Source organism: Aplysia californica, unplaced genomic scaffold, assembly GCF_000002075.1.
Source record: "Aplysia californica isolate F4 #8 unplaced genomic scaffold, AplCal3.0 scaffold00557, whole genome shotgun sequence".
In the NCBI taxonomy this organism is placed as follows: domain Eukaryota; kingdom Metazoa; phylum Mollusca; class Gastropoda; order Aplysiida; family Aplysiidae; genus Aplysia; species Aplysia californica.
In genome coordinates this window covers 139,604-156,263 of record NW_004797827.1, presented here as the reverse complement: position 1 = coordinate 156,263, position 16,660 = coordinate 139,604, and the positions used below count along the sequence as shown (strand labels likewise).

General features: G+C 40.1%; 1 protein-coding gene across 1 annotated transcript in view; it reads right to left on the bottom strand.

Moving 5' to 3' along the window:
• Positions 1-16,660, bottom strand: part of LOC101855048 — a gene marked incomplete at its 5' end in the record, with an annotated part of 126,015 nt that overhangs the window by 73,124 nt on the left and 36,231 nt on the right. Inside the window, 15 exon segments of the mRNA XM_013087202.2 lie at positions 608-772; positions 1,178-1,288; positions 2,338-2,471; positions 3,989-4,185; positions 5,564-5,694; positions 6,383-6,613; positions 7,374-7,586; positions 8,440-8,570; positions 9,489-9,624; positions 10,890-11,120; positions 11,712-11,825; positions 13,866-13,964; positions 14,325-14,495; positions 14,970-15,134; positions 16,470-16,646. Of these exon segments, the coding sequence (XP_012942656.1) occupies positions 608-772; positions 1,178-1,288; positions 2,338-2,471; positions 3,989-4,185; positions 5,564-5,694; positions 6,383-6,613; positions 7,374-7,586; positions 8,440-8,570; positions 9,489-9,624; positions 10,890-11,120; positions 11,712-11,825; positions 13,866-13,964; positions 14,325-14,495; positions 14,970-15,134; positions 16,470-16,646 (2,406 nt within the window).

The following is a 16,660-nucleotide window of genomic DNA, read 5'->3' as shown; positions in this document are numbered from 1 at the left end:
GTGTGTGTGTGAATGTGCGCGCATGCGTGCGTGCGTGCGTGCGTGTGTTGGCTTTTGTGCGTGATCTGAGTGCGTCGAAGAAAGGGGATACCAGTAAACACATAATACTCTTGTGTCAACATATTACATTACGTATATATATATATGTCATCATCATCCACTGCCAGATCTGCGACAGACATCGGGTGATCATGGTTCTCTATTCATTACTTTCCTCAGAAGCCCTTAAAAAGGCTACGTTTCCCTGATCGTTCCTTTTTACCCACTTGCTTTGGTTCCCTAAGTACCTGTATCTGCTATATAATACAACTCAACCCATGCTTACAAAAGAACACGACGATTGTTAAGACTTCAGCGTTTAATTCTGATTTGTGTTTTTCATAAGCGCTAGCCTCAGGCATATTTCGCATTGGTCCCTAACCCTCACCCTAACCCTAATCCTAACCCTAACCCTAACCCTAATCCTGACCCTAATCCTAATCCTGACCCTAAAGCTAACCCTAACCCTAACCCTGACCCTAACAGAAACCATAACCCTAACCCTAATCGGAAGTAAACGCTGGAATCTTTACAATCGCCCAAAACACTGCCTCTAGAGATGACTCACCTTTACACACCCCCCCTGCTACTGTCGCATTCGCTTGACACACACACTCATATTTCTGGTAGCCCTCAGCATCTGTGTATGTCACACAAGTGGCATCGGCTGGACATGTCACACTGTCGCAGGCGTTTATAGGTGCCTGGCAAGTATCACCTCCTTTATCTTTCACTGTGAAGTAAACAAATAGAGAAAACAAAATGTGAAGTGTGCTGACAAAATGAGTTGCTTCTCGGATTTGAGCCCAGTGGAAATAGATACATCACACTTATAGGTTAGGTTCGTACAATATTTATAAGTATGAAATAAAAAGCATTCTACACTTAAAGAATATTGCATCAATAGAAAATCTATTAATTTGACCCTAGGGTCGATTTTTGGCCAATATCTTCATTTGTGGATTGCGACGAGAAGTAACTCATTTCGTCAGCATGGCTCACAACTTGAAACTCTCACAATTTCCAGGGTGTGACAACACCCGTTTTTCCAGTTAACCTTTCATATCTATATCCAAAGAGCTAAAATTCGAGAAGTAGCTGGATCATTTTGTCAATATGCCTGACATTTAACCCTCACCTTTCTCGCATTCACACACAAAGCTGAGCTTATCGAGTTTGCAGGCACCAAATCCACAAGCACGAGCCGAGCAGTGGTCCTTCTCAAGTTCACACGAGTCTCCGCTGTATGCTGGGGAAAAAACAAAACATCTGGTTGAGACATCAAGTTTACAATACATGGGTAAACATAAAGAAAAGCTCACTCTTCTCAACCACCCCCTGCCCCCACCTCCCAACCCGTCCCTTGTCCCCATTTCCCCAACCATCTCAGACTGGTATTTTTAGTCTTACAGGAACAGGGAACAGCTTGTTGTGACTATTGTGATGCACAAAACATGGGATGGGGGGGGGGGGAAGTCTATTTCTTTTATTTTTATTCTGTTGTTTCTGTCCATCCGTCCTGCTTCTTCCCTGCATTATCATCATCATCAATGCCTTTTACCCCTGGCAGAGTATAGGCCACATACAAACTCCTTCCATTTATCTCTGTCCTGGGCCGTCTTTCTAAGCTCGTACCAAGTGAGATTCATCTCTCTCATGTTCCTTTCCATTAATCTCCTCCATGTTTCCCGTGGCCTACCATTGCTTCATGCTCCTTGTGGGTTCCACTTCAGCGACTGTCTTGTGATGTTCCGCTGAGCTTTCTGAGGGTGTGTCCCAACCATCGCCACTTTCTTAGTCCTATTTTTACTTCTGTATCCTTTTTTCTTGTTCTTTCCCACAGTGCTTCATGTCTTATTCTATCCTGCCACTTAATTCTTAGGATACTTCTCATACATCTGTTGATGAAAGTCTCATCCCTGCACTATACAACCGTTATTGTGTCCTGTTTCTTTTGATGACTCAAACTCAAAACTCAAACTAAGATCAGCATCATCAACAGAGGGAATGTAGCCTGATGCTACACCTCCAAAAGGACCTGCTCTGTGCATAATTGGTAATTAAAGTCTTAGTTTCAGTAACAGTTTTATGGCACTTGCAATACAATAAGGTCATAAAAGTGCCGACGAATAGATGTGTTAAAAGACAGTAACGGACGCAAAAAAGAAGGAGGAGAGATAACGATGACAGATGTTTGATAGAGGAAAAAAAAAAGGAGCCAACCACACCAGAGCATACACCAACCACCCACTAATTAATGTCGAATAAAAATGAATCAAAACTGATGTAACCTCTCACCTGTTTCACAGTCGCATTGCGCGGTGCCATTGCCCGACTTGCACTGTCCACTGTTCTGGCATAGGGAGCTCCCAAACAAGTCACAGATGTCCTTAAACAACTCACAAGTCTCCCCTGCAGTACCGTCTAGGCACCTAAAAACGTGGACAAAAGCATAAATTGAATGACCTTAACATGGCCCCTAAAAACGTAGACAAAAACATAAATTGAATGACCTATGACCTTAACATGGCCCCTAAAAACGTAGACAAAAACATAAATTGAATGACCTATAACCTTAACGTGGCACTTAAAAACGTAGACAAAAACATAAATTGAATGACCTATAACCTTAACATGGCCCCTAAAAACGTAGACAAAAACATAAATTGAATGACCTATAACCTTAACATGGACTTAAAAACGTGGATTTACAGACCTATGACCTTAACATGGCGCCTAAAAATGTAGACAAAAATAAAAATTGACAGGCGTATGAGTGTATCTTCATATCTTAAAAACCGTGACAATTTATATTTTGACAATTACTGAGACATATCTTACTTTTCTGTAGTAGTAAGGTTGACTTAGACAAACATTAAATTCTTGGTTTGTTGGTTTTTATTGTAACTTGAAAGTTCTTTCAAAAGAACAAAAAAGGGAAAGAGTGAGTTATGCTAAGACCGTAACATAATGTCACTTTGTTCCCTCAGAATTACAAAGTTCTATTTGAAAATTTTTGGCCGTTTTGAGTTGAGTTAACGTTATGAAGACCAAGATCGAGATCAAAAACCAAATGTTCTATCTACTTCATCAAAATCCTCAAATTATTAGGAGTCCTTATCAAGATATACAAAGAACTGCTAAAACTTGAAAAAGCTTGATTTGTTGTGAAACTGAACATCTTTGATGTCAAATTTCTTTAAACTAGGTACTGAGCCAATAGAACTATGCAATTCTGAGGTACTCCCCTGCTGGTGGGGGGGCCCCGTAGTTTTTCTATGGGGGAGCAAAGAATACACCTGCCGTGATACTGCGTGTCGTAAGAGGCGACAAAAAGTGCATAGGTCTGGTCGCCCGAAAAATGCCAGTTTGCGGAGGGCCAACTACCCAACCCAGTAAAAAACAGTAAGTTACAGAAACACGGACAAACACAGCTTTTTATTTTTCGATCTTGGGAGACGGAGGAGCTTCTGTATCAGCAGGAACAATGAAGGACAGCGGACAAAGCCGAAAGGGCAAGAGATCAAGGGGAAGACCTCGTGGAACTTGGAGAAGAATCACAGAAATCGATGTACAGAAAAGTGGGAAGACATGGAATAACATCAAGAGGCTAGCCCAGGGTAGAGAAAAGTGGGGGGGGGGTGTTTGTCCGTGGCCTATACCCTGGTGCAGGGTGAGAAAGTGTTTGTCCGTGGCCTATACCCTGGTGCAGGGTGAGAAAATGTTTGTCCGTGGACTATACCCTGGTGCAGGGTGAGAAAGTGTTTGTCCGTGGCCTATACCCTGGTGCAGGGTGAGAAAGTGTTTGTCCGTGGCCTATACCCTGGTGCAGGGTGAGAAAGTGTTTGTCTGTGGCCTATACCCTGGTGCAGGGTGAGAAAGTGTTTGTCCGTGGCCTATACCCTGGTGCAGGGTGAGAAAGGCAATGAATTCTGAGGTAGTGACTTACTGGCAATAGGTCCTGTCCATGAGGTTATGGCACGTTCCATTATTGGAACACGGATTGTTGACTTGGCAGTAATTGTCAGGCGTTTCACATTGCTTCCCTGTCCACCCGTCCAGACACTTGCAGACGTAACCGTTGACCTGATCCGTACATTGCCCTCCGTGAAGACATGGTTCGGATTTGCATTCATCTATCTCCTCCTGATCATGAATGAAAATAAACGTTGTTTAATAAATCTCATAAGAAATTAACCCTTCGAGCCCTGACCTCCTGAGGCAACCATGCCCCTCTGCCTGAGCTCATGAGCAATATATGTGAGGCATGCTGACAAAATGAGTTACTTCTCCTAATCCACAAAAGGAGATATTGGCCAAAAATCAACCCTTGGGTCAGATTAATAGATTTTCTATTGATGCAATATTCTTTAAGTATAATATGCCTTTCATTATTTCATATTTATAAATTGTAAAAGCTTTACCCATAAGCGTGATGTATTTATTTCCACAGGGCTCAAATCCTAAAACAACTAATTTTGTCAGCACACTTCACATATTATTACTAACATTCATTTATATGATTGTTAAAATCACATTCCAAATCCCTTATCAATACCAGCATCTAATTCAGAAAGATATTTTTTTAAAAACTCAATAGTATCTTGTGTAGTAAACACTGTTTTCCATACACATTTTGTCTCAGGCGGGCCGAGTTGGGGATTGGATCTCGCTCACCGCTCTACTGGTGGCTAGACATACGGACAGTTTTACACACCACTGGTGACTAGACATACGGACAGTTTTACACACCACTGGTGACTAGACATACGGACAGTTTTACACACCACTGGTGAATCGGTGTCACGGGCTCATAAAAGGGTTGATATTCACCTATTTGAAAATTACAGTTTGAAATACATTCGTCAAACCTTCTCTATTGACCACCTGTTCAAGACAATCACATGTACAAACAACAACTTCCATGTCTCCCCTTGCATTTTTTTCTGTGCTATAACAACACTGTCTGAGATGATCACTTTTCTCTTCAGCAATGGCTGATTGTCTGGGACAAGTTCGACCATATTACCGTTCACTGATTTTAAACTGAAATACGTTTTACTTCCGAGCCCAATTCTGCTGGTAAGTTCAAGTAAAATAAAATTAAAAGCTTGACATAAATCCACAGAATTGTTGTTTGACTGTGGTAAGTGCCGAGATATGATAGGTTACGAAGAATTTAAACATTTTTTGACTATCAGCTCTGAAATATCAGTAGTAATAATACAAAGTTTAAAAGTGACATTTGACTCACGCATTCTCATACACCGAATGATCACAGCCATAAGGTGGATGAGATGTTTCCCTTGTAAATCAAAGGACAAACATCGGCGATCATGGTTCTCCAATCATTCCTTTGCTCGGATGCTCTTAAAAAAGCTACGATTCCCTGATCCTTCCCTGTCACCCACTTGTTCAGGTATCATCATCATCACCATTGTAAAATAGCAGGCAGTAACAACAGTGGAAAAAACCAGAATGGCACAGGCTAGAATCTTTCATCTCTCCGTCTCAATCCACTCACCGTACAGTTTTGGCCCATGTATCCTGGTTTGCAGATGCACTTAAAGTTCTCCACAAGATCAGTGCAACCAATGCTGGTATTTTCAGCACAAACGCCGGTACAGTCATTGATATTGTCGGAACAGTCAACACCTTTAGGAAATGAGAAAAGGGATAAATGTTATTACTATTCACACATATACATACATGCATGCACGCGTGCGCATGCGTACACACACATACTCACAAACACACACACACACACATACACACATACATACACACACACACACACACACACATACACACATTGTTTTGTACATTTCGAGATAAATTGGATACTATTTAAAGTAAAGACACATTCAAAGGGATGATGACTGTTGATCTTGACTGTTAGAAAGAAAAGGGACAAAAAGATTCACTGCTCTTTTATTTAGTAACTGAAAAGGGACGGAACCTTCTTATTCGTTAACTGAAAAAAAAAAATCAATTACTGACATACACTATGAACTGGAAAGAATTCATCTCTATTTAAAAAGAAAGAATTGTTTACTCTCATACAGGAAAGCATTGATTATTGTAACATTGTTAAACTTTAAAGAACCGAACATTACAACTATTTTGTTTTGGTTGGATTGGTCTAATCCATAACCCCAGTCATAAAACAAATGAATATCACAAAATATTTGACGCAGTAGGACGGAAGAGAAAAAAAATAACAAAACATTTGACACAAAAGGAAAAAAGAGAAAGCAAATGACAAAACATTTGAAACAATAGTAGGAAAGAAGCAAAAGAAAACAACAAAATTCTTTTAAGGGGATAAAAAATATTCAAGTACCTTGAAAGCCAGGCGCACATTCACATCGGTATCCATTCACTTGGTCTTTGCATGAGCTGCCATTCTTACAAGGGTTTGAGGCACACTCGTCAATATTGTGCTGGCATACAGATCCCTCGAAGCCATCTTGACACGTGCACTGGAATCCGCCGATCTTGTCCATGCATGTTCCGTTGTACTTGCACGGATCCCCGGCACAGTATTTCACAGGTGTGCACTTGTCAATGTCCTCTGCATTATTTCAACACAGATATGGATCAGCGATGGGCAGAAACAATTCGACTTAACATATTACACTTAACTATGTAGACATGCTTTTCCGTTTGTATTTAGAATGTTTTGATTCAGCATTGAACATTTTGTAACAGTTCTTACCATATTGTGAAAAAATGGTGAAATGGTATGAGTTTAATGCCCCTATCAACACTATTAGGTTATTTAAGAGGCGGGACCTCCTAATTTAATGTCCGTCTCCGATAGGACCGAGTCAAGTGGAACATTTGTGTAAAGTGCCTTTCCCAAGGACACAACGTCGGACCGAGCTGGGGCTCGAACCCCCGAACCCGCAATCTCACGATTACGAGTCCGGTAGCCTTTCCACTTGGCTACCGACGCCACGTTACCATATTGTAACATCCCAGAAACATTCAGGTATGGAAAATTTGCTTGTTCAGACATGCTCATTGGCAAGCTAGTCAACTGTTTGTAAGTCCAAAAATCAAAATTTCGCAAGAGAGAAAAATGAACTGTTTCATTATTCTAAAGATTGTACCACATAAATTATGTATCTTTTCTTTCTCTTTTTTGACATTCAGAATTTGAATTTCTGTAAAACTTTTTTTGGGCACATGCAACCAATAGCATAGATTAAGAAATTGCAATTTAATTAAAGGATTCAACTTTTTGGGCTGAGCACATCTGAACAGATGGTGATATTTTGAATTTGTTTTAAAGTTTATTTTGAAAAAACGAAATCCTCAGACATTCTTACCATTTTCGTAATGTTCTGGGCACATGCAAACCGCAGTGAGATTGAAATAGTCATTGTAGCACACACCACCGGGACCGCACTGGGCATTGTCACAGAAATTTGCCCGCTTCTCGCACCAGTCGCCATCAAAACCTGTTAGGCATGTACACGTGTAGCCGTCCACCGCATCCTCACATGTCCCGTTGTAAAGACACTCATTGGTCTTGCAATCATCTGAAAACATTTTTAAAAACTCCAATAAAATCAGGGAAGAGGGAAACGGCAAGGGGGATTTCCAGCTTAACCAGCATGCACCCAGGTCCATACGCTTAAAATAATTGAGAAATTCTTAAAATATATTTATTTGGTTAAAAAAATTGACTGTGTCAGAAAAAAGAAAGTCAAAGTCACCTTGTGGTCATTTAGAGAAAATGCCCCCACCCCCAAAAGAAATCCCCTTAAAAATCAAGAAAACAGAAGCATAATAAATTTGTAAAGACCATAACTCTGATTAAGATACATTCGGTCATTTCATTGTAATGCTAGGCCTATGTTGTATAGTCTTCCCTGATGTGTATCATTATACAAAGAACTCTTATTTTTAGCAAATATGTGACTTAGTTCCTCTTGTTCTCTCACCCCTTTCATTTAATCAACAGTTTATAAAGACACACTTGTTCAACTTTATCCTGTGCCAGCAACGTTTGCATAGGCCTACGTGAAAAAGTATGCATGCATGTGTGCATGCGTGGTGTGTGTGTACGTGTGTGTGAGCATGTGTGTATGGTCTCTTAATGTGTATGTTCTGCCTTTTGATTTGTATATTGAGTGATAATTCTGCATGGTATAGCACAAAGAGCCGCCTTCGGAGGATAAAGTGCTATAGAAATTCCCATTGTTATTATAATCATCAATGTGGAAAAACATGGAGTAATATCAAAAGATTCAAGAGTCAGTCCCTGGATAGAGAAAATGTGGAAAATGTTTGTTTGTGGCCTATACCCTGACCCAAGGTGAGAAATGTATTGATGTATAATGATGCTGAATACATCATTATTTAAAAAAGCAAAAAAAACTAAATCCTTACTGATATTGTCATCACACGTGTCTCCTGTGTACCCCGGTGGACATTCACAGACGAAGCGAACTGCATCGTACGAGAAGCAGTCTCCATTTACACACGGGTCGTTTTCGCAAAGGTCAGCTGGTTTTTCACATCTGGAATGTTACAGGCCAGTGTTGTTACAGATTGAGTGATACTACTGCTTATAGCAATTTATAATGATAAAAATTATAACGATAATAACTATAGTGAAGAAGAAGAAGAAGAAGAAGAAGAAGAAGAAGAAGAAGAAGAAAAAGAAGAAGAAGAAGAAGAAAAAGGAGAAGGAGAAAGAGGAGAAGGAGAAGGAGAAGGAGAAGGAGAAGGAGAAGAAGAAGAAGGAGAAGAAGAAGAAGAAGAAGAAGAAGAAGAAGAAGAAGAAGAAGAAGAAGAAGAAGAAGAAGAAGAACGTTATTATAATTATAATAATAATAATAGAAAGAGGTAGTGAGAAAAAGAGAAGGAAAAGGAAACTGAGGACAGAGGGAGAAAAAGAGAGACAGAAACATTGATGTGGAAGTGAAAAATATGACTTGGAAAAAGACAACATTGTTTGAAAGAGTCAATGTGAGGCAGAGTGGTGAAATCAGGCGCTCATCAATATGTAATGAAATTGAAGAAAATGGCATTTTTCTTCCCATTAGGTAATTTATGTCGAATTTTGTGTTTTTGGCTAAACACCTTTTATGTCCATTTTAAAACAATCTGCTATGTAGTTTTTACTGAAAAACGTTGATTAAAGGCACAAAGTAAATTTAGAGTTTACTCTATGGACTCTCAAGTTTTGGAAGTCACCAAACTTTGGCGGCCATTTTCTCTCTTATTTAACCTCTGAAACCAGGCGACCCCCCACCTCCTTATTCAATCCAAAATATCTTGACTTCTATTGAAGATAGATGGGTAATTTTCTTCATTGAAAGCAAGACAAATAAACTTGCTTATTAAAGAAGATACCAAAACCTACACAATGCCCAAACATTGACGAGCACCTGATCTCACTGCATTGTGACACAATAATGTTTCCATAGCAATACCTGTCATCATAGGATCCTTCCCGGGGGCACACACATTCGGTTTTATTGATCAGATCTCGGCAGACTCCCGCTGAATCGCAGGTGCTGTCGGTGCAGTCCATTGTGAGGTCGTTCTCGCACCGAGTGCCATTAAACACTGTATTCAGTCAATATCAACATGGTTAGTTTATTTCTCAGGCAACATTTATTATTAATTATCAATGAAGAAATATCAGGAAAGAAAATCAGATTACATGATAGGAGCGTGGCGCTATAATTTGTCTGTCAGTTATTTCTAGGGAGGGAAAGTCAGGAGCACTAGCCATAACTCAAATAATGACCCAGGAGTGCTTTGTTTATAATGGTCCCCACTCACTTATGCTGCAAACTGCTAGCACCTCATCAAAATTGTCAAACATATTTTCATCATATTTCTGCCACACTTGGTGGTTCTTAGTGAGTTTGGATAGACACTAAGCGAAAGGATGATTTTCCTGTTTTCAAAGAAGCAAACGCACTGTGTATGTACAAAAATATACACACAAATACACACACACACACACACACACACACATATATATATATAATATAAAAACATAGATATATATGACTAAAGAATACAAATGTTTTAGCCAGTTCATGTTCAGTTATCATTCTATTAGGGTATATCCCGTTATTATAAATCTATATTCTTGTCCTACATTTTTTGGAATCTCTTACCCTGCTCTGATCAGAACATAACATCATGTGACAAAATATCCTTTAAAAAATACATCATACCAGAACTTCGAAGATGAATAGAAAGAAAGGCTGATATGTAAGCTACAAGTTAGTCACACCCCTCATCTCATTACAGGCCCTAATAATGGAATCAACATTTTACAAAACTAAAGCTTAACAATACGTAATGCTTGGGTATAGTTTTCTTTCACTACTTATTTCATAAAAGTATTCATAAAGTTGGTTCCTAAAATGCAGAAATGACAAAAGCCGGCAAAAGACATCTGATGTGCTCATGTGGAATAATATGCTAAAGACTTCATATGCAATTTTCAATCCCCTCTAAAAAAAAAGATAAAAAAAAGAAGAAAATAATCATGTATCACTGCTCTCCACTCTCAGCTTCAAAATCAGTCCCATTTTCCTAACAATCAAAACTGAAATCTCAGGCTGATGAATGACCATTTTTAGCAATATGTTGAGTTAGGTCATTATTTCCCCTTTATTTTCATATATAATCCATGTGGCTAGTATTGAAAAGTGAACTCAGAATTTTTAATTTGTCCGATGGTAGGCAGAATCAGAAAGTGGATCACATGCAAGGAGGCCCAGCCCAGATGAGGGAAAAAACCCTGATCGTGAAAGAAAGAGTTAAAATTTGACGACAAATTGTTTAGTGAATCTAATCAATACAGCACTCACAGCTGGTGTAGTCACAGATTTTTTCAGCTCCGACCTGATCGACAGTGGCAAAATCTTGCTCAACAACGGTGGAATGCCTGAAGCAGTAGTTCTTAGAACCAACGGACGAGTATAAATAAGCCACACAGTCAGCATCATCCAGGCACAGGTTCTCACATTCCGCTTGGGAGGCTACCTCACTAGGAATGATACTGTCATCATACGTGAGATTCCGTGGCTCAAAGATGCACTCTGCACGAGTAAAAGGATTCTAAATAAGAATGATGATACGTGACATTTATATATGCACTCAAACCCAATTTAAAAAAGAAAGGTTCTGAACATTTTACAAATATATTGCAATATAATAGCAAAACATAAACAGTGCATTGTGTTCCCACTAAAATCTTACATATATATGACATCGTGGTGAAATCTGGTGCTTGTCAAAATATTGAAATCAAAGAAATTGGCTTTTTTTCTGGCCGTCTTGCAGTTTTATTCTAATTTTCTTCTATTGACTCAACATCTTTTGCGTTCATTTAAAAACACATTTCAGAGTGGATTTTACTGAAAAACATTGATTAAAGGCACAAAAATTTATTATTTTTAGTTTCCAAGGCCTCTCAAGCTATGGAAGTTAGCAAACTTTGGCGGCCAGTTTCTCGCTAATTTTAATTCTGAAACCATATGACCCTCACGTCCTTCAATAGCAAATATCTCACCAACCATCCACAGAGCCATTTTCTGAGAATGTTTTGTTGCAAGCTTATTAACATGAGCGAGTAAAAGTTGGATTGGTGTGAGAAATGCTGAATAGTAATCACTTTCTGTACAACTTACGTGGTTTGCATGTACATTCGTAGCTTAGACCATCTTGTTTGCATGTCCCCTCATTGTAACAAGGATTTGCTGCACAGCTATTGCATACAGTGTCGCACCTGTCTCCAAAGTACCCTGTGGTTTGGGAGCGGGGGGGGGGGGGGGGGGGGGGTGTTGGGAGTGAGGGGGGGAGGCCGAGGTGGAGGGGGTGGGGATGGGTGGGGGTTGCGAGTGGGTGGGTGGGGGTGTTGGGAGAGGGAATTGGAAAGGGGGGGGGGGGAGTTGAAAATTGGGAGAAAAAACATAATATTATTTCTCTTCCATCATTTATTATCAATAATCATTTCCATCAACAGTTAAAATCTCTTTCCATGAAGAAAATTCAATTTTGTTGCCCAAGAGCAGAGTTTTGGGATTAATCTTTGCTCGTATTTTGTGCTTATAAAGTACATCACACATCAATTACCAGCAGAGCTTTTGGATTAATCTTTGCTCCAACTCTTTACTTACAAAAAACATCACACTTCATTACCAGTGCCAACTAAACACCAGCAGTCTAGTGGTGAAGCTCTTGACCCTCAACCATAAAGTTGTGGGTTTGATTGAATCCCATTAGGGGCCCAATGTTGCGTCCTTGGGAAAGGCACTTTACACAAATTTTTCTTCACTTCCGGTCCTCCAGATGGGAATGGGTACCCGACAATAGACAGCAAAACGTCTTGTTAATTTTTGTGTTTTTGAGAGTTTGTAATCCACAGATTGCACTGTGTGCTTACTGTGATGCGGAAAATGTTTCGGAGTCATGTTCTCGGGTCTGCTGGGGTAATACTAGTCGTAAAGCGCACAAAACATGCTGCAATGTGTTTGTTTGAGTAGAAAGAAGAATATCAACTCAACAATAGTCACCTAGTAGTGCTGGGAAAAAGTAAAGACTGACATAAGTAAGTAATTAATGATCCCTGAAAAATGCCCAAAATTCACAACAAAAAACTTGCATAACTTTTGAGGCTAGTATCCAATCTTCATGCAGTTTTAAAAAAATTTTCTCAGCTCTTTTAGCTCTACCTAGTGACATGCATCTTGTTCTAATTAATGTTTTTTAAATTTTTTCATGAAACTCCATACTGACTGACAGAAACAACAGCAGAGGGGAAGTATAGAAGTAGGACCTACCATTTGTGCCCTCTACCCACCCACGTGTTCCTATAGAAATAGTAATAATAATAATAATTGCATTTATATTGCGCATATCCATGCTCAAGAACATGCTCTATGCGCTTTACAACTATTATTATCCCAGCAGACCCTCTGAGAACACTCAGAAACATTCTCGGCTTCTGTAGAAGCATACACACAGTGCAAGCTGCGGATCTCACGCGCTCAAACACTATCAAACTGACAAGATCGTTCACTGTCTATAGCCTCGTACCCATTCCCACCTGGGTGAAGTGAGGAAAATTCATGTAAAGTGCCTTTCCCAAGGACACAACGTCGGGCCCCTGACGGGATTCGAACAAGTCAAAATTGTCCAAAATAGCCCCCATTGTCAAGGAGAAAACTGGTTGTCTGAATCAGGCTGATGTCTTGGACAACATTGAAAAAAATTCAAAGGCGGAAGTTGTAAGTGGCCATTTGTAGCCTACAGGTGATTGCCTTTGGCAGGTGACTGCTAGAGCTAATAATAGATAGCATTTGTGATAGATAGCTCTATGATATGCGCTTTACAATCTTTTATTACCCCAGCAGACCTGCTAACATTCTGAACCAGTCTCAATTTCCTGTCATGCATACAGTGCAAACTGCCTTTTATAGGTGCTTAAACACTAACATACTGACAGTTCCTCTGTATATGTAAATACTTTCCATTTGTACCTTAGGGCTCTATCTCTATCTAAATAACAAAGATGGATCAGCATCTATGGTGTAGTTATTAGACACTTTGCCATCACAAACAGAGGATGTGCGTTCAATTCTTGTGTTGGGAGTTTTATTATTTTTTTCCTCCCAAGTATCTCCTTCTGTCTGTTGTAACTTTCTCCCACTGGGTTGTCCCTCACAGGCAGGGTCGAAGCAGTCCGTTTTCTAAATGATATAAATTGAGTCGATGGGGGCGTAAAACATCTAGAGTTACATTTACACAGGAAGGATGGAGACCGGGAAGGGCAAAGTGCTCACCTTCTTTGCAGTCGCACGTTGGACGATGGTCACTTATGAAGCAGTTTGTTCCAGGTTTGGTATTCATCGCATTGCAGAAGTCAGCAGGGCATATAGAAGCTATTCCGAAGGAAAAAAATGTGAGGATTGCTTGGTAGATTATTTTACAGAGCAAAGACAATGACAATGACAATCTTTAATCATCTCACAGGGAGAAATTTGTCTTGGTGGTTTGTGGAATGTTACAAAATTTAGGTGCACTCATGCCTTCACAGAACAAGACTGGACATTGGTAAATACACATCTCACATGCTGAAACAACCTGCTCCGTAAAACGTTCTCTCTCTCTCTCTCTCTCTCTCTCTCTCTCCCCCCCCCTCTCTCTCTCTCTATCTCTCGTCTCTCTCAAACATATCTCCTTATAAATACAGAGAACAAAAATCACACTTTCGTAAAGATAAAACAAAACCAATATCTTACCAAGATCATCACTGCAATCGCTTGCAGAGTCGCTGCCGTTCGAGTTGGTATATCTATCCGGAGGGCATTCAGTACAAGCTGTGTTATTCATATCTTCAGCATAGAAGTTGACTGGACAGGATGAACAGGGCTCAAAGCCAGAGTCAGAATACATCCCTGCCATGCACGGTGCTGTGAAGGAAAAACGACGGAAGCTGGTTCAACAACGATACGAAGAATGACGACCACCATTGGTTCAACATTGATATGGAGAAAGAAGACCACCATTGGTTCAACATTGATATGAAGAATGAAGACCATCATTGGTTCAACATTGATATCAAGAAATAAGACTACCATTAGTTCAACATTGATATGAAGAAAGAAGACTACCATTGCTTCAACATTGATATCTTATGCTCTTCGTGAAAAGTCTTTGTGTTTTGGTAATTTCCAAAACACAAAGACTTTTCACAGAGAGCATAAGGTATCAATGTAGCTCTAAAGAACACCTCACCGGAACAAAATTAGATATTTGCAGGAACAAAACAAGGTATTTATAGCTCTGAAGAACAACAAACCAGAAAAAAACAAGTTTTATACCTCCAAAGAACACCGAACCAAAACAAAATGAACTTTTACGAATTGCTCCAAAGTACATCTTACCGAAACAAAATGAGCTATTTATGGCTCCAAAGACACCCTTGGTAGACCCAGAATTTGGACACGGTTCACACAGGCGAGCCGTCTTCCAGAAGTGATTCAGTGGGCAAGGTTTACATCCACTGCTGACATAGCCGTCTGCACTGTAAAAGCCTTCTGGGCAAACTTCTGCAAAGACAAAAATACAAAAGTACATCAAAATCTGTCTGTCTGTATATTGTGTGTGTGTGAGGGTGTGTGTGTGTGTGTGTGTGTGTGTGTGTGTGTGTGTGTGTGTGTGTGTGTGTGTGTGTGTGTGTGTGTGTGTGTGTGTGAGTTTGCTTGAGTATATGTGCCTGTGTGTGTGTGTGTGTGTGTGTGTGTGTGTGTGTGTGTGTGTGTGTGTGTGTGTGTGTGTGTGAGTGTGTGTGTGTGTGTGTGTGTGTGTGTGTGTGTGTGCGTGAGTGCATGAACATGCGTGTCTGTGTATGTGTGTGGTTGTGTGTGTGTGTATGTGTCTGTATGTATGTATATTGTGTGTGTGTGTATGTATGTGTATGTGTGTGTATGTATGTATATTGTGTGTGTATGTGTGTGTATGTGTGTGTGTATGTGTGTGTGTTTGTTTGTGCGTGTATTCATCTGTGGGTGTGTTTGTGTATTATGAGTGATTGTTTGTATGTGAATTTATTATAAGCCTACCAATTCGTTTTTGTGGGTGTGTTTGTGTATTATGAGTGATTGTTTGTATGTGAATTTATTATAAGCCTACCAATTCGTTTTTAGTCCTGAAAGGTCAAATTGGTACTACACTCAATACTTTCGTCACTTTGAGGCAAGAAAAATAAACAAGCTCCTTCATTACAAAGCTACTAGCGCAAACAATTTTATTGCCACTATTTACACACACACTTCACAAGGCCGTATCAACCATTGCAACACCCGTACTCACTCTCCCCCATTCCCCCCCCCCAATTTTTTAAACATAAGAGGCACGCCCCTACCCCCTTCCCACCCACCTCCGTGTCTCCCCATAATCTAATATCCAAACAAAAGGATCCCGGTAATGTGGTAGTCGAAAACATCTAAATTCTATAAAAGTGAACGCGTAGGAATCTGGAAATAATACATTTTATTGTAGCCTATGCTCACATCTGCAAACATCAGAGCTGATGCAACCCTTCAATAAAGTCACCCAGCGAAAATTCTTTGTTACGTCAGCAACCTTTTTTTCTTTCTATTATCAGGTCCAATGCAATATTTTAGTGTTAGTTTTAGTTAGTTAACGTTTTACTGCACTTGCAACACAAATAAGTACACAAAAACATATATGTGCCAAAGGCTAGAGGTTTAACTAGATCTAGAGAGAGAGTAACAACATACAAAGAAAAGAAGGAGGAGGATAAGAACGCTGGAATATTATTTTACAGGATAGAAGGAGTAATAAACCACACCAGGGCATCGGCCAACCACGTATGCACTTTCAAAGTAAAGGCGTAACACACAACGTCCCCACCAACTTACCTGCACACTGAGCTGCACTCACGCGCGGCAGACTGGACCTCTCGACAGGCACGCCATTTTTCTCAGGACACTGCTCACACATCAGCTGGCCCTCTCTGTTCTGGAACGTTCCATCCGCGCACTGCAGACAACCTTGACCGCCGCTGCTGTTGTAGAAGTTGCCGGGGCCGCATGGTACTGGTGGCCGGGGG